Source organism: Pinus tabuliformis, chromosome 3_2 (assembly GCF_031772625.1).
Source record: "Pinus tabuliformis cultivar Carrire ecotype Pingquan chromosome 3_2, CPIR1, whole genome shotgun sequence".
NCBI lineage: Eukaryota > Viridiplantae > Streptophyta > Pinopsida > Pinales > Pinaceae > Pinus > Pinus tabuliformis.
In genome coordinates, this window is record NC_142302.1 from 250,089,129 (window position 1) to 250,114,202 (window position 25,074).

Below are 25,074 nucleotides of genomic sequence, written 5' to 3' on the forward strand. Positions count from 1 at the left end.
ACAGTGGCATGGATAATTTATCATTACCACCCCGGTCATACAAATACCAAACTAAATATCAAGCTTCCAATTGGTTTCGTGCCCAATCTTTCCTGGAAAATCATGAATGCATTTAAAATAAAAGAAAAAGAGCAATCAAATTATCAATAGACAAAAGGCGTTAAATTAGATTATTTATTTGTTGGACAAACTTGGTACATTATTTAAAGCAAAAGCTGTGTTGGTGATTGAAATTGAAAGTTTGAGCTTCCTGTATCTTGATTATAATCGTTCGATGACACCATTTCTTCGCCCATTCTTTGTTAGAAGACATTTGCTACAAAGTAATATGGCCAAATACATTGAATAAAATATAACTCAATCAAATTGAACACTTATAAATATGCCAATAATACACTTCAATATGTTATTGATTACAGAAAGATGGCAACAATAAAAACTCGTGTATTTCTTGATATACGAACAGGTCACGTCAAACAATAATACTGCATTCTTTGTGTTTTATGGTTAAATATAATTATTACAGAAGCCAGAACACGTTAATACTGCATTCTTTGCGTTTTATGGTTAAATATAATCATTACAGAAGCCAGAACACGTTACTAGATTTATAGTTCTGCCTCCTCGTGGCAAAATTCTGCGCTATTAATTAAAAAATCAAATCGATAAAGTAATGCCATTACCGACATTATTACATTCCAAAAAATTACATACACTGAAGGTGTATGATCAGATTTAGATAACAGCTGCTGCCAATATATCAACGTGCACTGACAAGAAAAGGGTGTTGGCATACACCACACTCAACCGTTTCTGTTCCGGAGCTTGGCACTTGAACCTGCAAGATAAATTCAAAGAAAAGTTGAGGCACTGGACAGATGATGAAGGTTATAAAAATTCCCTAAGCAATACTACTTTGATGCCAGTTATAGAAAACTAATTCACCAAGCAGAAGCTATAGAAAAGTAGCGTAAAACTTCAACAACCATGAAGCTAGACAAAACATGAGTTTCCATTAGCTGCTTTACCGATTCCTACTTCTCAAAAGAAATAATAATGCTAGCAATGGGAGTAAAGTTCTCTTTGTAATCCATAATAAGGTCAAGAAAAGAAAACCTGTAAGTGAACCGTGCAAGTAGGGCAAGCAACCTCTCGCATCCGTTTACCCGTTCCATCGGAAGTAGACTGACTAGACCAAAGTGGAGATGAACCACTACCAGTATCTGAAACACATGCTAATAATAAGAGATTAAAATCTATTTCAAAAACAATAATCTCCAAAGAGGGATTGAACCACTACCCATATCTGAAACACATGCTAATAATAAGAGATTAAAATCTATTTCAAAAACAATTATCTCCAAAGAGGGATTATCTGGTATTTCCCATAAACCTACCAGAGCTTCCCTTGCGATTTCTCCCCATTTCCTCCTGTTATCGATCAACACAATAACAGCATCAGAAGCACAATAACAAAAAAATTAACAGATGCCACCAACAAATGCAACCTTTTTATGATCTCCCTTTAAATGCAAGGCCTTGTATGAAGCAGCTTCAAATAATATGGGGCCTTGTACAGACTTAATTCTAAATGCCAAAAAGCGGCATACACATTTCCATATTGTTAAAAAATCCAATGTGGAAAAAGTCGACCTCGGGAATAAATCGGCAAGGGTCCGGAAATTGAAAGTCATTAAAGTCGTAAGGTCTTTTAAAAAATCGGCATTGTTAAAAAAACCAATGTGGAAAAAGTCGACCTCGGGAATAAATCAGCAAGGGTCCGGAAATTGAAAAAGTCATTAAAGTCGTAAGGTCTTTTAAAAAATCGGCAAAATTTAAAAAATACAAAAATATTAATTTTTTAGCAGCTAAAGTATCCATAACATCAAATAAATGCATTGTCACATAAATATGAAAATAAAGCTAATATATAAAATGTATAAAAAGTCTAGTGCTACATCACATATCAACAGTGAATCAAGTCATGAATCTTGAGTCTTGACTCAGTTTCAAGAGTCAAAATATCAACAAAAAATATAATAAATGTATATCATCCTCATGAGTCATCTACATGTTATAAACTAATCAGTCATCAAGTTCCTCTGCCCATTTTACAGAAATAGAAAATGGCTTTTCCTTTTCCTCTAGAGGAAAAGGGCCTTGCTCCTAAAGCTAAAATGGACTTTGTCGTCCTCTAGAAGCAAAAATAGGTGGTCGCCTCTGTCCTCTGCTACTGTCCATCCTAGATGGTGTCACCTCCTCCTCTACCTCTCTTTCCCTTGCATCGGCTACCTCCTCCAGCTCCAGTGCCTCCTGATCCACCTCACAAAACTGGTAAATCTCCTCTTCCTGGGCAGTGACAAACACCTCCTCTCTCCACAGGCACGAATCACAAACACCTCCTCTCTCCAGGCACCTCACTCATGAGTTTTTGGAAAAGCTCCCGATTTTATCCCAAGATTTTCATTTTTGAAAAATCGTGAAAAGCTCGGCCAATAACATCGGCAAGTTGAAAAAATTGTGACTTCCCAATGTTATCGGGACTTTTTCCACATTAAAAACACTGTCAAACATGAAGGGCCTAGTTTATATGACCCTGCTTAAGGTGTGTCTCACTCCTCTCGATGCAAAATAGCAAATCAACTTTGAAACGAAATCTGTAGATATACTTTCTCACAACTCTAATACAAAATAAGGAAAAACAACATAATTCAAAATGAGACATCAGTTCTTTTTCGAAACGGGCTGGCTACCAAATGAGGGGTGGCAGGTGGTGGTCCCAAAGGAAGAACACACTAACCTATTCCTGGGAAAGAGGACAAGCTACGAACAACCAAGCAGAAGCTTTATGCACTCCTACAAGGTCTTCACCTTGCAAGGAAGCCATGTTATATCCTTCATAGTTATTCAAGATTTCACTATGGTCATTAAAGCAATGTTAGGGAAATCATCTCCCTTGAATAGCAGGTTTGCAGTGATCAATGCTTGTTAAAAAGGAGGCCAGCAACCACCTCAAAAATTCATTTTATCATGTACTGCATGCCCTCAACTCGGAAGCTGATTCATGTGCTAAGAAAGCCACTAAGTACAGGTGAATTGGAGAAATATGGGGTGAGATCTTTCTGTTACATCCCCAAAGTCTTTAAGGTAACAACACAGAACCCCCATTAATTCTCACATGAATTTCTATCTAACACATCAATCATCTAACAAGACGATGAGACTAGCAAGAACATTATCCCATTATTTCAGCATGCATGCTCTTACCTCGGTCCTGTCCTCTTGAATGTGGCTTCATGGTTATCTATTGGCATTATGAGATAATGAATCAGTGGTGGTTTGGAATTTGCAGCTTCTGCATATATAGAAACAGGATGAATTTTGACCTTCTTGGCATTATGAGATAATGAATCAGTGGTGGTTTGGAATTTGCAGCTTCTGCATATATAGAAACAGGATGAATTTTGACCTTCTTGGCATTATGAGATAATGAATCAGTGGTGGTTTGGAATTTACAGCTTCTGCATATATAGAAACAGGATGAATTTTGACCTTCAGGTAGGAACCTGTTCAGTTCTTGGGCTGCTTGTCTGGATTTATGATTTGGTCATATCAGATTTGAGTGGCATCTGGTTGTATCAGATTTGGTTATATCAGACTCGAAGAGAATCTGTCAATGTTTATGTCTGGTGAGATGTGTGAGATACTTGTATTCTGGTCATGGTTTGTGTTTTGGAAATGGCTCAGGGGCATGTGTTCCAGCACCATATTTGAAGCCAGGTTATCTATTTGTTATGTATATTTTGTGGAAATTCATGTGTTCACTTTCTTCTGGGGATACTCAGGCCAAAAAATTTAACAGGCTTCAGTTTCTGTATAATTACAGGGTGCCTGTAACTTCTGTCAATCCTGTAGGATGGAGAACCTCTTCCTGGTATCTCTTTCTTCCTGGGATCTAACAAATATGGCAAACAAAGACATATTGTAATGTCCTCTTCTAGTTAAGTTGCCCAAGAGAGGACGAAGTAGCCTGTCCAACCCTGTAGGCTATAGTAATTTGTCAAATGGCAAACCCATTATTTGATGCTATTTGGGTAACATTAGCTAATTTGGGGTAATTGGAGGAAAATTTGTGGCAAAAGCCAAATTTGGGCTCAATACAGGGAAACTTGTTAGCCCCTCAAATTAAAATTAGGAGGAAAACCCCAAAAGGAATCTATGAGAAGGAGAGAGAAGAATCATTTTACTCATCATGGATTGTTGATCTTTCTGATTTGTGAGCTGGGGCTCTTGAGGGTTTTAAGACCCCTTTTCTTTCACTACTTTTTGGTGGTGAAAGATTCCACCCTAGCCAATCCCTCTCTCTTTACTTAGCATAATTTCTTTGGCATCATTCATCTATATGTGGCAACAAGAGTTCTGTGGAAAAATCTGTGGCATTATCTGGGCAGCAAAGGACTATTTTGAGATAGTGTAGGTCTGTCTGTGGCAACGAGGGTTCTAGAGCTCTATCTGACAGCAAACCACCCTTGGGACAGTTCTTGAAGGCAGCGGCCTATCTCAGGGAATTTTGTGTGGCATCATGGTATCATAAGATCAAATTCAGTGACAGCATGGGCTCCCATTCAAGCTCTGTTATCAACCACGGACTACCCCTGCAGTGTTATTTGTAGCAGTGGATCCCTTCTGAGGTCAAATTGGGCAGCAGACCCTTGCTAAGGGATCAATCTTGGCAGCAGATCCTTAGAGGGTCAAATGTGGCAGCGAAATCCTTTCTGAAGTTTGGTCTGGGCAGCAAGGCCTATTAGGGCACCTCTGGCTAAGCAGCAAGGTGTAATCTGAGAATTGAAGGGCTTTGTTAGGGTGTTTGCTGCGGCAGGAAGGAAACAGGTGATCTTGTAAGTTGAATTAGCCAAATGCACAGTTTGCTGATAGGATTAACTGGTGTCATAACCCTTGTGTAAATGGCTGGTGCATTCAGTGAGTGGTTGCCACTGTTTATAAACTTATGAGTACTGTACAGTGTACAGCTGGTGTAACAGATTTTTAAATCGGTATCCTGTTATGTATTATTGGTGATGCTAATGAAATCTACTACTTGATTATACTGATTTTGCATTTAATATCATCTCTGTTTGCAAAAGCTGAAGGAATCCTGTGATACTAGCTAGAATACAAAATTTCATGTGCTCTTTTCCACCCTAAGGGATATTACACATATTGGAAATTAAAAGAACCCTCAAAAGACATCAGGAATATAACCAGTACATGTTCACCATTCACTCTTGTGGACCAGCACGCCTGTGCAAGCAGGCCATTTAATGCAGATAGGGCCAGGTGCAAGTCCTGAGTGTCTCTGGCAGAGCAGATACCCCCCACTTTAAGGCTGCTTGGCCAATGTGTACCCTCATAACATGTGAGACATATCTGCTTCATTAATGTCCCCGATCAGATGATGTCATCTGCAGGTGTTGATCAGAAGCATTCATACAAAACAATACACATTGATAGAAATGTGTGAGAGATGAGTTGTCTATTTCAAAGAGGCTGTCAAAAACAAATATGTCAAGACTCAAAATCACAAAACTTGAACCATGGAATCAGACTTCAAGCACAAATGATGGAAACAGATTCCAGAATTTCCCTCCTACCCACAAACTAGAAAATAATGCTTCCTCTCAATCAATGCCACTATTTGCTCAACAGTTTGCCACAAAAAGCAAGAAAAATGATGCAGGGGCCAATTCATAGCATTTGACATCAGTGAGAGAGGGAGAGATTGTTGCACACATTTGTTTATCTTTTTTTCTTCTGGTAGACCGTAGATTTGAATAATTGCAGACTGTTAGGTGCACTTCTAATTTAAGATGGCATTCGAACCTGCATTTAGTGCTAACTTCAAGCATCTGTCAGGGCATAGTAGATCACAGATACTTATGGACCAGCTCGTGGGTCCACACCAAGAACAGACTGTGCCTAGGCACTTTACACTCCTGGGTAGGATCAGTAACCTTAATGGATGGCACCCATGTTTATGAATAAAGCACTGCAATAGAGCAAATTGCAGGTTATACTAAATGTACAAACCATGCATTCAATTGAGTACATGTAGTGAGCTATGGATTAAAGGGAGAGTTTATGCTTCAGGAAACATGATTTGTGGAGTTAACTACCTACAGATTAAACAAGTTTAAGGAATTGATGGACCCAAGGAGCAGTATTTAAATCCTGCAGTGGGTCACGAGGCTGCTCACAAAGCATCACTATTCATAAATAATCATCTATGTTCAACTTCATAGAATTCTTCATGAAGACCTATGATTAGTGGACAACAAAAAATTAATGTTCTTGAAACTCTTATCCATTGGATGAAGCCTCTGTGTGCATGTTAATGTTGAATACTTGATTTAAACATCAAAAATTGAGAACCCATCTAAAGTAATTTCTATCGCACCATAAGCCTTTTCGCAAGATCATCATGACTTCGTTGTGTTGTGGCTTTGCTGCTTGTCTCCTTCGTACTAGTCAACCTTTGTGTAACTTCTGCCTGTACACACAATTTGAATTATCAGCATACATATAAATAATGTTTGTGTATATTTGCTATTTGTGATTAAGTACTACTTAACAATTACATATCTCACTCCAAACTCACTATATTAAATGAGTTTCCTGTGTATAACTACTTTTTGACCTGATAAACATTTTTATTAACCCATAAAATAAAATAAAAATTAAATTTCCAGTAAGATAATTTATTCCAAATCCTGCTCTTAAGAATTTTCTAAATTCTTACTATATCATTACCAGCATTAAAAATATAAAACTTAAACATGATAGTCACAAAAGACTGTGCCAACATACCAAACATCTGTCACAGACTCGAACTGGTTGAGCATCCTTGTCTGCAGTAAGTGCAGCTCTTCCTTGTGTACACTTGTCACAAAATATATCACCACAGTTTCTACAATGATGCTGCAATATACCAGCAATCAGTTCAGCTGATGGAGAGAAACAAACTCAAAGCCCAAAAACTACAGGAACTCAACAACATAATTAATGGGTAGCCAAGTTACCCTTCGGATAAATGCTCCAAAATCTGTCCCGCATCCTTTACAACTTGTCACAGCTTCATCAGGCACCTGAAATCATAAAGACAGATGAATAATACTAAATCTTCAACGAAATGATTGAAATAACCTTAAGACACAGGCATCACTCATTATAAGGTTTGTTTTCTTATTCTATTGTCTCATCAAAATATGAACACAATATTACTTCTAATGTGACGTGCCAGGCAAACAAGGAAGAAACCTGATATATTCTATCATAATAAATATAAATTCTCCTTGTCTTGGAAAAGCAGTTATACAACAGGAATTAAAGAGCAACAACAAAAACTGGGAAGTAAAATGATGTTGCCTATATTCCTTCTTGGTGAATAAAGCATGCCCCTGATGTTTGGGGACTTATGTAAATCCATGACTAAAAATTAAGAAACTCCATGGTAACTGGACCAATGATTTGTGATCAGGAAGGAAAGCACAACACAATGCTCATGATAGTAAACCAGCTTTCTCAGAGGAGGGCGAGAAATTATTAAAAAACATAAAACATTCAACCAGATATAAAATATTGAAGCCAAAATGTTAAGCCTAACAAAATACCCTTTCATTATAAAGTTACATCTACAGTGAATTTTCTGATAGTTAAAACTCGGCACAGAAAATAAAAAGCAAGAATAGCAAGCTATGAACCTAAACCATTGGCCATAATTTAGAGAATGTGATTGGAAACAAACATACCCAATGCTGTTTTTCTTCCACGGGTCTCTTCAATGTCACCCAGTCTGCAAGTGAACTTCTCCTTTTCTCTGTGAGTTGGTCAGATGTTTTGTTTGTGTCACTATTATTTCCACTAGATTTGTCATCAACCATCTCTCGAAGCTGTATCTCCAAAAAGAAAAAGCATCAGATAAATGTCATAAGCAGTATACACATCAGGGAAACACCAATAGCACCAAAGATTCTGTAAGCATTATTTAAGCACATAAGTTGGAACATAAAGACTTGCAGTGAAAATAAGAAACAGTATATGCTGGTTGGTGACTTTCTATGGATCAAGCTGGAAATCTATGTGGATCCCCCCAAGTGTGTGCGTGCATTTACACTTTCTCAGGTCAAAGGGGTTGTAGTTGTACAGCTGCCAATTTTTCCCATGTTTTGCTGCCCATATGTACTGCTCCAAGGTTGCACTGATGCTATACTATCTTTTGATGGATGCTGCCAGTCAGATTATAAATCAAAAGCCAATTAAACGATTCCACCAGTACCATTTTCTGTTATGCCCAGGGTGTAGCAAAAACTTTTAGCTATAGTTAAAGTTAATACATTGACTAATAACAGCTGACAACTAGTTTACTCTTGCGATTAAGTTTGCCTGTGTCTTTTGAAATATCTCTTGTTTGCAATATATTGGTTGCATAATGCAGTGTCTTATTTCCTCATGCAACAAATAATACCTATATTGATTTTGATATAACTGCTCCTAATAACTACACTCCCCACCTATCGAACAAAGCTTTGATATTTCTGTTCAAACTATATATAGTTCAATAATGAAATTCAACTAGAACCATTAAACAAACATCAAAACTTTGATCTTTAAATTATAACTTCCATCTCAGAATATGCAAGTCTTGAATGAGCAAGGGTAATAAGCTATAAAAATTGCAGCAATAGCTTCTATTTGCAACAAACAAGTCGATCAGATCAGTTACACTTTGGCTAAAACTAAAAAGATGTGTCCCAATAACATTCTGGCAAGTTGAACCAGTATTAAGAAATTCTTTAATTGGAATAATTAGGATATTTTTATGTTTTAGACATTCCAGATGGTGCCATATAAGGGATGCGTTACTTCTTATTAATAGTCACTGAAGGATGAATGAGCATTTGTCCCTAATTCAAAATGAGTTATCATTATTTCCATGTTGTCAAAAGAAAACTGCAGGTACTTTAGGAAGCTTAGATTATTTGTCCATTTATTGATTACTATTTGTTTATGTTTTAGGTTGTTTTGGTTAGAATGACCAAAATCAGTAGCCTCTAGTATGCAAACAATTATCAAGGGTAATTTAGAAACCTAAGGAGATCCCTTGGCATAAATCATCGCTAGGCATAAATATAGGCTAGATGTGACCTCATACATGTGAAATCTAAACCACTATCCATTGTAAATGATGGCACAGTCCAGGAAGTCATTGCAACAGGGGACCTTATGTTTTGAATTTTCATTTGAAAGACAACAAATTTAATATAAGATCATGCCCACCAAGGGAAAGGTTAAATGTCACTCTAGTATCTAGTCCAGCTACTCTCTGAGAAACAATGAAGGTTGATTGTGCTTGTGCATAAAGATAAAGGTTGCTTACCTTTATGTCCGCATGCATTTTCTACACTAACGGGCAGCAAGGTCAAATTCAATGCGTTTACAAGGAACAAAACCACACTGTGCTAGAAATATGTGGATATGTTGTCCAATGAGACTGCGCAATTCATTTCTGCAATGATTTATCATTGTTGTTATAATAGACATTTTCAGATGTGAATTTTCTTCCTTGGATATGTGAACAAAATATAACTTATCCAGCAATTTTTTTGTGAGTAAATGGCAAGTAATAGAGCTGATGCATGATAAAAACATGCAAGAATAATCATTATGATGGCCACTTTATTTACAGTTTACACCTGCAAAAGTGAACAAAAGGAAAACAGTTCCAACAAGCAAAAACTTCTAAATACGCAGCTCATGAAAGCAGTACATTACAAGTTAAATTATTTGCTATATGTCAGTTGGGGACAGTTAAGCATGTCTTCTAATTTCTAAGCTAGAGCAGTTTGGGACCTGTGGAACTAATCTTCATCAAAATACACAACCCTTTTTGTTGGACCTCTCCACTGGAATGCAGTGATTATAGGGGATATGTGGATGATTTTGCAGCATGGTAGAGTGACATGGAATAGTGTCAGGTTGATGGTGATTAATATTCTCTGGAGATGATGCAGGGCCACTTTCAGAGAGGAGACTGTTGATTTCTATTTTAGAGAAAATGATGCATCTGTTTTTAACATAGTTTTAAAATTCGGCCGATTCGAAACGGAAACGGCCGAGTTGATCCGTTTCATTGCCCAGAAATGTGACTCGATGGAGGAAACGGTTCAGTAGGCCGAGTCAGCCATGACTCGGCCGAGTCATTGAATGACTCGGCCGAGTCATGGCTGACTCGGCCAACTCGGCCGTTTTCATATTGACTCGGCCGAGTCATAACCAGTGGCCTGTAATCCCATCAAAACAACGATTTGACATTTTTTTAATGAAATTTTGAAGTGTTTGCTGATTGGTTTGGACTCCAATGTGTTTTATGAATTAGTTAAATGTTATTTGGAGTCCATTTCCCCCTCCCAAACCCTATTTAACACACTCAAATGCTCTCTACTATTGATATGCTATTCAAATTTCAGGGTAATGTTAAATTCTTAAAGTAAAAGGATGAAAATGAAGATTTCATCCTTTTACTTAAATTTTTAACATTACCATGAAATGACTCAGGATGTTTGAGAGTGGTTTCGGCCTCATTGGATTTCATATGGAGAAAGTAGAATTTTAGATTTCATTCAAAATCCAGCAGACTTATCAGTTTTTCAGGATTTCAGGATTGGAGGATTGCAATGTTTCCATCGAATTTGGTCATGTATTAGGGTATGGAACTCGTATTTAATCAAGAGCACCAATCCCTCTATGTACCTTGATGTTAGTGACATTGGTTGTCGAACTCCTCTGGGATTCGCTCCCAAACCAAGAGCTTCTGAAAATGTCGCTCCCGCTCCCGTTTTCGTTCTCGCTCCCCACTTTCGCTCCTGCTCCCAAGTATCACTGAGCCAGATGACGTTGGCAACTCTAGCAGTAGCCAGGGCCTAGTAGTACTGGTCACAAACTTTTGTTGTAGAGGCCATTTATAGCCTCTTTGGTTATGTGTTTTTGTTTTGATCTTTATATCATCATCGTGTATGTATTGGACAATGCACTGGGTGCCATTTTGATATAATGGATATATTCATGAGCCTACTTTGATCATATGTTGTCTTCTATTTATATTCTAATGCTGTGTGTTTGGAAACATGAATGAAAATCTTTAAAATTATGTGTTTTTATAAAAAATAAATATTTAATGTATTTTTTACAACGACCGAGTCATTGAAATTGAGCCGGCCGAGTCGATACCGAGTCAGAGTCGGAGTCAGAGTCGACCCTCGGCCGAGTCGGAGTCGGAGTCGGAGTTTTAAAACATTGGTTTTTAAAGCTGAATTGGCATCAACATTTTCAACCAGGATGAGACTGCATAGGAAAGATAAAAACTCCCTAAAGATGGAGGCAATTTTCAATGAATTAATATAAACACACTCAAACACATCATAATCATTGATATGGTCCATCATCTACAGAAATATAACGAAACTGGGAAAATCAATTGGAATATCAGACTACAACCTGAACACAAGCAGCAGCCACAGTGTCAAGAATTGTACTTGTGGTATAGCGGTTTGATTGTAACCTTATCCTCCTTGGCTCAAGATCAACTGAACTTTTTGCCCAGAAAGTATACACTGAAGGATCATTCACCTGAGAGAATGGACACATTAATGCATTTGAGAAGATGATAACAGTCTCAATCATTTAAAACAGAACTGGTCTATCATGAAATAAATCACTTGAATAGAATCAAAAAACATTTCTACTTAGTGTAGAGAATGTCAATAGATATCTCTACCTCCCATTTTGTAATAGTCTCAAGCGGATAGATTTTTAAAGTTCTATTGGTGCTTGGATCCAACATCCGAAGTCCATCCAGACCAATCTGCATAATTCACATCATTCACGTAAGTTGTGTCAAAACCATGTGACTTCTGTACAATTAAACCATGATTCCATGACATAGTCACTACTTCAAATGTTGTGCCAATATCTCATAACGGACTAGAATTATAAACTTCTAGATATGAACATATCATTTATAATAATCAATGGCATATATATTTACAGCTACAATTGGTTGATACAATCAACTAGTAACAGCCAGGGAAGCTTGTTCTAAATTGTAATAACAAAATCGGATTATGGCCTTTAGCAAAACAAAAACAGTTTGATACCTAAGACAATTAAGTATCAATTGCAACAAATTGTCCAATATACTGTATTTCTCTAGTAGTTTGCTGGATCTGATATGCATTATTGCTACACGAGCCAGCTCTAGAAAGCAAACATTTATCATATTATCTGATACAATTCTATAAGAGACATTTTAGAATTTAAAAAACAACTTTCCTAACCATGCTTCCAGTATATTGTGATATTACCAAGCTCAGAACCAAAAAATTATTTTTGTAAACTTATCCACTCGTATTGGAACAGGGTTGGAATGCTCTCATAGTAAAACAATAAAGCTATCACAGAATAAGTGAAGTGCCCTCAAAACTTAATAAGGCAACCCATTGTGTGGACATGAGTGTTGTTTTAAGATATTCATTGGAGCTGTCCTTCTGCGAGTGTCATGCACTGTTTCGGTCCTTTAAAATTAATGCATCGCCTGGTTTTCAGACTCTTGCTTTATAACTGCAGTGAAATTTGACTTGCAACTTGATCCTTCTTTATATAAAAATGGAACAGTTACTAGGCCTTAGCCCCCAGTTTTTGGTTTTCATGAGATTTAGGCTACTGAAATAGAAAATTTGCACCTTCAAATACACCATGTACGGAATCCCTAGTGTATGCACAAGGCCATTCCAAGCTAAGTTCGAGTGAAAACACATACAGGTGTGCAATATGTGAAACATCAAAAATGGATCTTACCAAGAATCGTGTCACTGAATTCCAACCAAAAGGACCACAAAATTTCCTCATTAGACTGTGTCATTTATATGTGACCTATTAATTATAGAACAATATTTTTTAGCTTCAGGGAAGAAATCAGATGCCCAATTATAAATGTAATTGTCATATATAACATTGATGGGTAAGAGTAAAGCCTTGAAATAATCAGTAAAATTAACAAAACAAAAAATAATAATAATAATAAGGCTTTTAAATCCCATAATAGAATGGAGAAAAGCCTCAATGATTCCAATTTCCAAGCACCTAAGATTACCCACTTTGGGTTTTTCATTTTACCAAATGTCCAACCATTCATTTATTTTTAGCCTCCATAAAGCACTGGTATAACCTTCTTACTTCTGGTATTGCCATTTGCACAATATGTTGTGTTTATTATGATAGGGTAATCTTGTTTAAGTAAACAAGTTAGCTCTGGTATTTTATACCAACATAGATCCATCTTAATTTCGGATCTACCAAGCACTGAGAGGGATCAAATCTCTCAAGATGCAAACTTCTTTTTTGATTGCAAAACTTGAGGAAATGTTTACAACTCGAGAGATTTTATTCCTCTTATCGCTTGGTATATCCTTAGTTAAGATGGATCTATGCTGGTTCTTAAAAATATTATTTAGATTATATAAATTTCACATCTCTATACATAAAAGTATTATCATTTTGATTCTGATAAGCCATAGCATTGGCCCAAGGTATTGTAACAAAGCTTATTTACAAGTTAATAATATCCATGGTAAAGTGGGGGTGAATATCCATGGTTAAGAATCTTGTTATATTGTAAATTTATTGTAAGTATTAAGTTTTTATGTGCTTATTAATTAAATTTAAATATGGTTACGGAATTATTATTTTAATTTATATCGTAAAATGGATCTTATTTATATCCACTATTTATATGTTATACATTTTAATGTGATATGTACATCACCCCCATACTGGGCTGTAGAGCGCGTCTTGGCACAATGATTGATTCAGCTTGCTGCTTAAGTTACTTTCACTTGGCTATATATGTTTTTTATAATTACATGTAAACCAAATATGAATATCATATATACTATAATAGAGATTTGAGGTTGCATAAGGGGTTTGACAATTCTCTTAGACAGTGGATGTCGATCGTAGAAAGTTGAAACTAAATGAATTGTTCTATTATGAAAAGCTAAGAATGGAAAAATTGTGTGCAGCCACATGACACAACAGGTTGTAAAATTGAAATCTAGGGCTAAAGTTCAATCCTGTGACCAGTGGAAAATCCTAGGTGAGCCTATCCTCTTATTTATTGCAATAAGCACTTCAAGTGAGACAAGGAATATCATGGTTGACAATCAGGGGGTTCAATCACCTCGATGCTCTAGTGCATCTACCATTAGATTCAAAATGATTTGTTGGTTCAATAGTATATTACAAACACAACGTAGGAATTAAACTTGATAATGGATTGCTAGGGAACTATGAAGTGGTGACCAATGTCAAAAAACCAACCTTCCATGTTTAAAACTTCTATATTTCATATCTGTTGCTATTCCATAACAAAATTAGTGGGTGATTTTTTTTAATACAAGATCAAAACAGAGTATGACAGAGGAGCATGATGATTATGTTATAGCATTTGCCAAAACATTAAAATTTAGAAGAGTAAAAGAAGAAGGGAAGCTTGAAAGCTATATTCAATGGCGAAGTAAAGTTTAAGCTAATCAATTTAAAGCACAACAAGCACATGATCAATCAGCATTGCCGGATGCATAAGCCTGCAACAAGAGGCCAAAGAACAAAGTCATATTTGACTTACTAAAGCATTACAGAAAACAAGGACCCATGACAAATGTTGCACCCAACAACACTGTCAAACTCAAGAACCTGCAATCAAACAATCTAGAGACAACAAATCCATAGATAGGAAATGCGTGTGGAAAACTAACAATGAAGATGCAAAGAGCCAAAAAATGTAAATTGCACAAAGCAAACCCAAAAAGAAAAATGCACATCAGCCCATAACAACCAAAAATTATGGAATATGGCAATTGAAATCTAAACGATTCTTCTAATGGATCCATCACAGAAACCTATCTTGTTTTCCAATATGTTTAAAGGAATGTATCCACCTCCTTGTCAAGAAGGTAAAAACCATAGCCGAAAGGGTTAACTCAACCAATTCTTGACAATGTGGCTGGCCTTTTGGCTGAGTCTGTGCCTGATTCAAATCCCCTGGCTTAGGCACTCTAGTCCATGCCAATAGGGTAAATAGGGATGCCATCCATGAATATGGGGAAACCTCCATGAATTTCCCATTTCCCAAGGAAATGTTCTCAGAAATATGTTGTTTTCCCAAACAAAATTGTCACCAATAACTCAAAATTTATTGCAGCAATTTCTATGAAGTTTACTCCTGTGACTTCTTGAAGAGAAATTTGTGACAGTAATGGATCACGTATGTAGTTGTAGGCAAAATTTGTTGCAATTTTTTTAGGACATCAAATACAAGAAAAATATAAAACAATTCATATTTCCAAAGCATTATAATGAATCAACTTTTATGGACTATTTTGGCAACATTGATAAACTGTTTGTGCATAAAAGAAAGAAATAAAACCAGTTTGTCCAAGTCCCAAACAAGCATAAGTAAATGTATTTCGTCAAAAATCTGGTGGTCTTGAGAACAATGGATTTCTTAGGCATGAGCAGTAGGATCACACTACACTGGAGGCATTAAGCCATGGCCAAATGGTAAAGCCATTGATCATTCAGAAAAGAGATCCAACGTTCAATCTCACAGAGCCCTCCGCTTTAATGCATAGTTGGGATTCAAACTCCCAACAGATCAAACAAAACGATCAAAAACAAAGTAAGGCCAAGCCACATTCGATACATTCCCTCTGGCTAACCTTTCTTAGGCTGAAATATCGAGTTTCAACTCCTTCGGAGATAGACATCGCTATCAATCGGATCTCTGAAGCGCATGATAAGTACATATTACAGGGCATTGTGTTCTATAATAACTCAGTATAAAGATATATACATGGCCCAAACAACAATATCCTACTGAATTATTAAACATATAATATATATCACAAATTACTGTCAACAACAGAAGAAACTGCAAATATAAAATAAATTCACTAGTTAATGAAAATTTAAAAAACAAAATGAGGGCAGGAGTATGACCTGGCAAAGCACATCCATGTTAGTCTGAGAACCTGAATCTGGAAGTATCTTCACCCTAAATTTCTGCACACCGTTTCCTCCATCCTGCGTTTCAGCCTTTGGAACAGCCTTCGTAATCTTTGTCAAATTCCCATAATCATCAAACGCTGCTAGGGGTTTTGAACCCGCACCTGTACCTGAACCTGAACCTGTACCCGTACCACGGGCCCCATATGGCTCGGTTCGTCCACCATCGTAGGCATAAACTTCACCACCAAAACCACCATCGTCAACATCAAAACCGCTCTTGTCGTAACCTGGATCTTTTCCAACAGGGGTTTCATAATATTTCTGATCAAAACCAGGGTACTGAAAGGAATCGCGGGTTTCATACCCTCTGTGGTCGGGATAGGCGAACCCTTGGTCATATGCAGGGTTTTGGGCAGCGGTAGCGGAGTGGTAAACAGGGGCAGTAGGGCTACTACTGTAGAGATAGTTAGCATTAGTAGCAGGAGGAGGGGGGGAAATTATGGGCGATTGGGGTGTGAATTGCGAAGCATTGGGAGTTGGATATTGAGGAAATTGGTTTGGGTAACTGGCGGGGATAGTCTGGGGCAAATTGTAGCTATAATTAGACGGATCGGAACCATGGGTAGGGGCTACCACAGGTTCGGGAGCAGGGGGGTAATACGCAGGGGCTGCTGCTTCTCCATAGGGAGGGGCTGAAGCCCAATTGTATGATGGATTGTTATTGTTGGGTTGCTCTGCATGATAATAGCTGCTTCCTGGATAATGCATCCTTCCACAACCCAAATTCACACCGATTCGATCCTTACCAAATTAACGTGCCGAACAGTTCGAGACAGGAATCTATCGCAGAGCTTGAAAACAAATGGGTTCAAATCCCAGCAAACCAACACCAGCGAAATGGGTATAATCTGCCGCCTCTGCGAAGTTACAAACGATTCCACCTTCGTAACTACGACAATTCTATTAAATTTCGTGCTGACCGAGGAAGTCTCCTGATGCCAAACTAAATTTGATTGCGTACACAATTACATCCAACATATATACGATCAATCTATGATGAGTCTTCCACAGAAATCCATTTGTCAAATAACATTGTTACGGGTGCTTACCATCTAATTGCTTTTTTTATCATTACTTAAAAATTGGTGTCGGTTGTCCAATATTTGGGGCTACATTGGCTTCTGTGATCCGCAATCATTCATCACCAGCCCCTGCCCCTAAATTTAGGGATTTATTGTAAACTACTTGAGTTAAATTCACTCATCGCAACTATGACGCTAACCAGAGTTGGAGTACGGTTGAAGACTGATTGTAAATTACTAGTTAAGTTAAATTCACTCATCGCGACTATGACGCTAACCAGAGTTGGAGCAGGGTTGATGACTTATCTCGTAAATTAACTCGTCAACGCGTAGTGTAAAGATGTTGTAAATTGGGTGAGTAAATAATAGAAATTTATGTAAGATTATGATAAAATTAGGTGAATTTTTTTGGAAATTTCAAGTACAGTTGTCAAGTTTCAGATTTTGGATATTTTGAAATTTTAATGGTGTTAATCTATTTTTATCATAAAAACAAGATTTAAGCACTCCTACTATCAGTTTTTTTGGAAAAAAATAAAATAAACAAATTTAAATTCACTCATGGCAATTATAACACTAACCAAAATTGAAACATAAAACATAGTTGATTAACATATATTTTCTTACAACATTTTAATAATTTAAAAAATGTGTTTTATTAATATTATAATAATAATTTAAATGAATCTAACCAAACATTAAACAGATGTAGGAGAATTTTTTTATAATAATTCAAATAATTTACAGTTAAATAAATATCAAACGTATAAGATTTTGTTTTTTTTTAAAGTAATTTATCATTTCTATTATATGATAATTTTACTACATGGTTAATGAAAGTCAAACTCGTTAAATAATTTTCAATATCCCAAAGTTAAACTTTAGAATTTATTTTTTTATTTATTATAATTTTTTTATTAATATTTATCTACAATGCTATTGGCTATAATTTTAAAGATTGTATTGGCCTATGCCTCGTAACTAGCGACTTGAATTTTAATGCTTGTATAATCATATCAGCTATACTCTCCTTGAATGAATAAATAAATAAATATTCAGAGCACGCTTCTCTCCAACATACTATATATGACTCTCTAGTATGCTATGTATGACTCTCCATGTTCCATTTTCTTTACGTATTTTTCTCTCCTTAGGCTATTCGTGCAGGTACATATTATTCCTGAACTCTACTATCTGGTATGCACCTTTCGTTCCTTTGGTCGGATAACAACCCATATACCTCCCTTTGGCAAGAGTTGTTACTCATATTCATGACATATAATATAATATATTATATATATTATATATATTATATTATAATATATACTAGCATTTGCACCAAAAAGGACTTGTAGATGAATGTAGAGTGAGGCAAATGTAGCATTGCAAGAAAGCAGGAAACAAGGATGTGGAGTCCAAAGCATGAGGAATGAAGGGGCTAAAGTATTGGTAAAGTAAAGCTTTCCAAATGGGTAAAAGTGCATTGTAGAATCTACAATATATCAAATTTCTATCATTGAACTCATAACTAAACTAGAAGCAATCTTCTAGGAGACATCAAGTATGCTGGAAAAACTAGGTATGTGCATAAGTTTAAATGAAGAGGTATATTCTGTTAGAGATGGAATTATAATTATATTCTTATAGAAATGAATTTATAGTGATAGGCTTATACTGCTAGAAATGTAATTACAATCACAAGCTTTACACATGGTATCAGAGAAAAACATTCTTTGTATTTTTAATACTTGAGATTTGTAAAGTGGTTATGATAAATTGTATAATAATTTGGAGGAAGGATAAAGTTACAAAACCCAAAAATTGGATTTAATCAGTTCCTTTCCATCCAATCTGAGGGTAGGCCATGCACATGGATCGATAAAAGTCAGTTTCTTTTTAAGCTTTAGCCTTCATCAAACCTTCTGTGTACGTTTTATTTTCTAGTATAGGCAATGTTCTTGCTCATTTTGTTGTTTGCACATATACACTAATCCTTTAGAGACAAACAACTATTTGAATTATAATAAGAAGGATTGTCCAAAAAAGACTCTAAGGGCATTACTAAATGAGTAAGCTAGGTTGCTCCTTCCTATTTTTAAAAACTAACAATAATGACCTCGTCATTAGATTGTTGAGGTTATTGAGCTTGCTCTGCCAAAGAGTCTCCTCTCCTTAATGCCATTTCTTACTTTCTATGGTGCAATTTGGGTTCATTATTGAGGTTGTTGAGCTTGCTCTACCAAAGGGTCTCCTCTCCTTCATGCCATTGCTTACTTTCTATCTGGCCACTATAATTTCCATAGTTACTCTTGGAAAGTGTTGAAACAAGAAACCAACCAACAATGTATGACAACAAACTCTTTAAACTTAGAAATTTTCATCTCCATAACTATTCAATTACATTCCTAAATATTTTATACATAAATTTAATTTATTTAATTGATTATTTCTCTTTATATATCTTGGCTTAACTCTTTCATTACATTCTTGAACCTCGATTTATGTAACAGCGCTGGTGAAAATTCCATGTAATAAAAATTATAATAATAACCACGGTTGGTGGGACACTTATTCCAAGCTAAAATGTTGGGCAAGACATCCTAGTGTGGGTGTTCATTTGGTTTATTAATGGCGGAGGAAATTGGAAAAGACTTTGGAAAGGCCAAATGGCATTTTGGCACATTTATTTATGAGAATAATGGAAATTAGGAGAAAAGGGAGGTGAAAGGTCACACAGGTTGCATGTGAGGAAGAAATTGAAGGAAATAATGGAAAATGAAGAAAATATAGGCCTAATTGATAAAAAGGCTTATGAGGATCAGTTTGTAACCTTTTGTTAGTTCAATTTTGGAGCTCTCGCATTATTCTCTCTCTCTCTCTCACTCTTGGACACTTAAAGTTTCTTGGAGCACTCTTGGAGGGTGTCGCATACTTGGAGTTTTGGAGCAAGAAGGCAAAGGAAGAGCAAGAAAGCGCAAGAGGACATCGAGATCAGCAGTTACAGTAGGTTTTTCTTGCAGGTAACAAGTTGCATGTATGTTTTCCTCACTAGTTTTGGAAAGCATGGCATATGCATGTGGTTTATTGGTCATGATCTGTCACTAGCATGGAGGATTGTCTGGATTGACAATGGATTTTCCTAGCCTTGCCATTTCCTAGTTAGCATGGTGTTGTGGGTTCATTTGCTTTATTTTCTGGTTGGTTCTCATGTTTCCTTTAGCTTGGGTTGAGTTACTAGTTCTTGGAGCCTTGGTTGGACAAATGCTCTAAAGCCTGGTATAAGTTGTGGGTTGAGTTACTAGTCTTGGAGCCTTGGTTGGAACAAACACTCTAAAGCCCTGGAAGGCTTGGATAGAGACCAATATGATGATGGTTTTGTGATGTCCGGCCGTGAGGTGGCATCATTGTTTGATGGGTTGAGGTGGTTGGTCTCTAGAAGCCCTGGATGGTTTTGGGTTGATGTGTTTTATGAGATCCCACATTCATGCTTGGAATATGGCATGGGGGTGACTGGCTGAAAGAAAATTTGGTTCAGCCATGTCTACAGTCGAGTGGTACGTGGAAGTCCCGAACCTAGTCATATTTGCCTATGTCTAATAAAATCTAAGTTCTCTTGTGTTTGTACTTATTTATATGTGGATTTAATGGTTGTTATCCCACTGTTATTTTCATGGTTTTATGTTGGTTATAAGCATCGTTAATTGACTGGTTCATGTCATCGTTATTTCATGTATTTACTTGTAATTGTTAAAATGAAGGATGCAAGACCTAATTGATGGCATAACCGTTCAAGGGAGAAGGTGGTGATCCTTCTTGTCATGTCTCATAAGAGTTTTCAGTCATTCATGATCTGTCTTGTATCCTAGACCTGTAGATTGCATTGATGCCAAGTGTTTGACAGAATGACAGTCCCGGTTGGGGATGGTCGGTCCTAGCCCTAGAGTTAGTTTTTGGTTTATTAGTCTTGTCATCATGTGTTTAATGGATTCCAGAATTTATAGCAAGTTCTTGGTAGTGGTCGGAATTCTGGGATTGAAAAGTGCCTTAAATTTCGCGGACTCTTGCACATGTCTGCTGGAAATAGTCCCTGGATGTAGGCATGTAGGCTTGTGGGAGTGTCAAAAGCTCTCTAAAGGTTGGCATGTCCATAGCATGGGAGCATCAAGAGGTTTAATAACCTAAAAAATCAGTGGGACCCAGGAGCATGATACCTGAGTGATTTGGATGACTCCTGGGAGTGTTGTTGTTGATGTGGAAGGTATGTTTGATGTGCTTTTGTCGATTCCACTTCCTTAAAGTCACCTAGGAGGTTGAATCATATTATAGTAGCCTCTCCTCACATGTGTTACCCTGGTTGTTCGATTACTTGGGTAGATGTGGGAGGAGGGTGTTACAGAGTGGTATTAGAGCATGGTTCACCCCTCATACTTGATGGGTTGTGTGTTGGTCATGCATTCATTTCGGTTGCATGTGTGTCTCTTGTGTTGTAGGACCATGTGCTTGTTGCATTCGTATGGTATGGATCATGGTTGTAGTGATGTCGCCATGGTAAGTTGATGGTATTGTTGTGAAGAGTGTTGTCATGAGTGTATGATTGGTTACATGTTTATGCTTGCATATTGTCAGTGTACATTGGTATGGTTGTCGTTGTCATACATGAGGTAATGGTATGTGTAGTTGACATGGTCATGCATTGATGGCTGGACTCTAGCTAGAATGATGGTTATATGGTTGATTTCTTACGAGTTATATATTTATATATGTTATTATGATTATGTTATACATGCATTACGTTGATTTTTTGATCTTGCAGACAAGGTATCCTCCCTGAATTATGCTAAGGTACATTGGTTTATTGTGATTTGGTTTAGCTAACTTGATATACCTTGCATGAGGAATATCAAATATGACTAGCAAGATGGTAGACTACAGTTCCCGAGACTCTCCCATGGATCAGATGAGCAGCATGGTGTTGGGCATTCTTTCGATTTGGCATATACATTGAGAATCTTAAAGGAAGAAATAAGGAGTTGTAAGGCAGACAATGATTGAATCATACAAGAACATGAGAAACTAGCAAAGGTAAATTTAACGATACTTCAAAGTTTGTCAGAGTTGCAGCAACAGGGACCACTTCAGAATAGCCATGAGCAGGAGAACAAAACTAATGGGGCATACGACAGTAGGTCGCATGGTGGTCACAAGTCAGATAGAGATGACAAGGATAGAGATGGAAGATTGTTGGATACTCTGAATGGGAGAGGTGATAGACACGAGTACTATTCTAGTTTTGGTTATAATAGCCATGATGATTGACATCGTTATCATCCTTACAGGAGGAGTGAAAGGGGGTATTTGACGGATGAGTTTAAGAAAGCAAAGCCACCTACATTTGATGGAGAGATGAAAAAATCGCAGGATGCAAAGGCATGGTTGCTTGGCATGAGGAAGTTCTTTAGGTTGCATGATTACTTAGAAAACATGAAAGCCATAATAGCTACATTCAGTCTCAAAGGTAAAGCAGACATTTGGTGGGAAAATGTGAAGAATGTCAGAGGTATACATGAGGAGGACTTGACTTGTAATGAGTTTGAGTGACTATTCAAGAAGAAGTACCTATCAGAGAGATGCTTTGTTGTCAGGGCAAAGGAATTCTATGAGTTAAAGATGGGATCTATGACATATGAGGAGTACACTAACAAGTTCTTGGAGCTACTGAGGTATGTGTCTTACCTCAAGGAGGAGGAGGCCAAGATTCAAAGATTCACATGTGGGTTACCGATGACATTCAAATACAGGATTGAGTTCGATGAGCCTAGATCATTAGCAGAACCCATGCGAAAGCTAAAGCATTGCTATGAAGAATCACAGCGTAGGTCCGAGTCTAAGTTGGACTGGAAGGGTAGTGCAAAGAAGAAGGGAAAGTGGGACAAGAAGCGAGCAAGACCTTAGGATTCAGGTAATAAAAAGAATTAAAATAATGGTGGAATAACCTGTTTAGAGTGCAATGCATCTGACAAAGGACAAGGTCTTCGAACAAAGGAGCAAAATAAGGAGTCGGTGTGGTGTTGGACTTGTGGAGGGGATCATCGCAGGAGAGATTGTCCACGATATGAAGGTGGTAGGCCTCATATATATAGTGCATAAGAGGCGCAAACTGTTGGGGATGTTGGTCAGAGTGCTCTTTGTATCTATGCAATGCTGGATAACAGACAGGTAGACCATCAGGCATCTATCATTGAGATGGACTGTAAGCTTTGTGATCAAGTTGTTTCTATTTTGATTGACCCTATATCTAATTATAGTTATGTTAGTCCTAACTTGGTGGATAAGCGTGGTTTGAATATAGAAGTGCATGTAGAATCTTGGTTAGTGCAATTGTCTACAGGTACAAATAAGCGAGTTCATTATTGGGTAAGAGCTTGTGCATTTGATTTGAATGATATGTCTACCTCAACACATTTGAATGTATTGTTGTTGGGATCATATAGTATGTTGTTGGGCATGGATTGGTTGTACCTTCATAGAACCAAGGTGGACTGTTATGACAAACCCATTGAGTGTTTAGGCGACAATGCAAGGGAACCAAGAGTTTTGTAGGGTAACAAAAAAGTAACATCACTTAGAATGGTGACAGCTATGTAGGCCAAGTGTAGTCACAGGAAAGGGTGTGTGTTATTTGCAATGCACATTTCTAGTGACAAATGTTGAGAAATCTAGGGAATTAGCATTAGGTGATTTCTCTTCGATTAGTAATTGCTTGTGAATGCCTTTTAATTTATTTAGATTAGAATATTCTTCTTCTTAGATTATTAGTGCTCTTCTTCATCAAACAATAACCAATGCATGAACATAAATAGACAAGAGACACGGAATGTAGGCTATGAGTCAAGGCCAAAATCTCTCCCTCTTTGAGAGAAAAACTCACACAAATTCTTCTTATAGAGATTCCAATTGACGAATACCAAGACCAAGACCCTTGACCTATCAACCACTCCAAGACCAAGACACTAGTTCTCTTTACTGCTTCTACTCCTTTCTTCTTCATCACTTCTCTTCCTCTTTCGACCTTCTTAGCATTGACATCATCTCCTATCATAGCAACAAACTGGTATGTCACACCAAGGTCACAGAAAATCATCACTGTCATGTCACCAAATTGTGTTCATTGTAGAAACATTGAATCTTATTGTCATGTCATAAAAGATAGCAACAAATCTTTGTATCATCATTATACCACTGATATGAGACCTCTTCCTAACACCGAGACAAAGATCTGAACTTCTAGTCAGTCTAATCTAAATACAGAGATACATCTAAATGTGGTATTATTATAGTACCAAATTGTGCTCATATACCCTTGTCCGATCTCTGAACTTCTACTATAATATTGATACTTTCCTTCAGAAACCTGAGCCACCATTCTTGTAATTAGACTTCTTCGTTGCTCCCTTATCATCCTACTCATTGCCCCTTCCATCCAAACTCATCTTTATTTTAGAGATCAAAACAGAACTTTGTAATACCCATCCGAAAAACTCATAGAGGTCCAACATCTAAATTGTGTATAATGTGAAGAGCCTGCCCATGTATACATAGCAGTTCATCCTATAAATAAGCTGACATGTTCTTATTGAAGGGATGTGTCTCTTAGTTATGAGCCAACATGTGTTTGATTCATTCATGTGGAGGCTGACTTGAAGAGGAGGACAGTGCTTGTATTTGGAGGGCTTCTAGACACTTTAATAGACTTGTATACATTTGAAACATGCTCAAGAAGAAACCTTCATACATGACATTGACTCTTTGACTTTAATGACAAATCCTAAGGCTCTTAATGGGATCCATCTAAAATAAAATCCCTTTCTCATGA

The 25,074-nt window shown here is 37.0% G+C and overlaps 1 protein-coding gene across 2 annotated transcripts; it reads right to left on the reverse strand.

The window, feature by feature from the left end:
- Positions 1-424: 424 nt before the first annotated feature.
- Positions 425-17,301, reverse strand: LOC149180623 (RING/FYVE/PHD zinc finger superfamily protein). 2 transcript variants are annotated; one of them, XM_089416206.1, is made up of 10 exons: positions 16,111-17,301; positions 11,831-11,917; positions 11,551-11,682; positions 7,806-7,946; positions 7,077-7,142; positions 6,865-6,975; positions 6,455-6,547; positions 1,398-1,431; positions 1,117-1,235; positions 425-838 (listed from the first exon to the last, which is right to left on the reverse strand). In XM_089416206.1, exons 1-10 carry the CDS (start codon positions 16,885-16,887, stop codon positions 761-763), a joined length of 1,638 nt encoding a protein of 545 aa, XP_089272332.1. In that variant the 5' UTR covers positions 16,888-17,301; the 3' UTR covers positions 425-760. The 2 variants fall into 2 exon arrangements, with proteins under 2 accessions (XP_089272332.1, XP_089272333.1); XM_089416207.1 differs by having other exon boundaries at positions 1,117-1,223; positions 16,111-17,299.
- Positions 17,302-25,074: the final 7,773 nt, after the last annotated feature.

Coding starts and splice junctions, on each gene's coding strand:
- LOC149180623 (XM_089416206.1), bottom strand. CDS start 16,887: ATGCATTATCCAGGAAGCAGCTATTATCATGCAGAGCAACCCAACAAT. Junction 11,683..11,830: donor AGACTATTACAAAATGGGAG/GTAGAGATATCT, acceptor CCATTCTCTCAG/GTGAATGATCCTTCAGTGTA. Junction 839..1,116: donor CTTGCACGGTTCACTTACAG/GTTTTCTTTTCT, acceptor TTTATCTTGCAG/GTTCAAGTGCCAAGCTCCGG.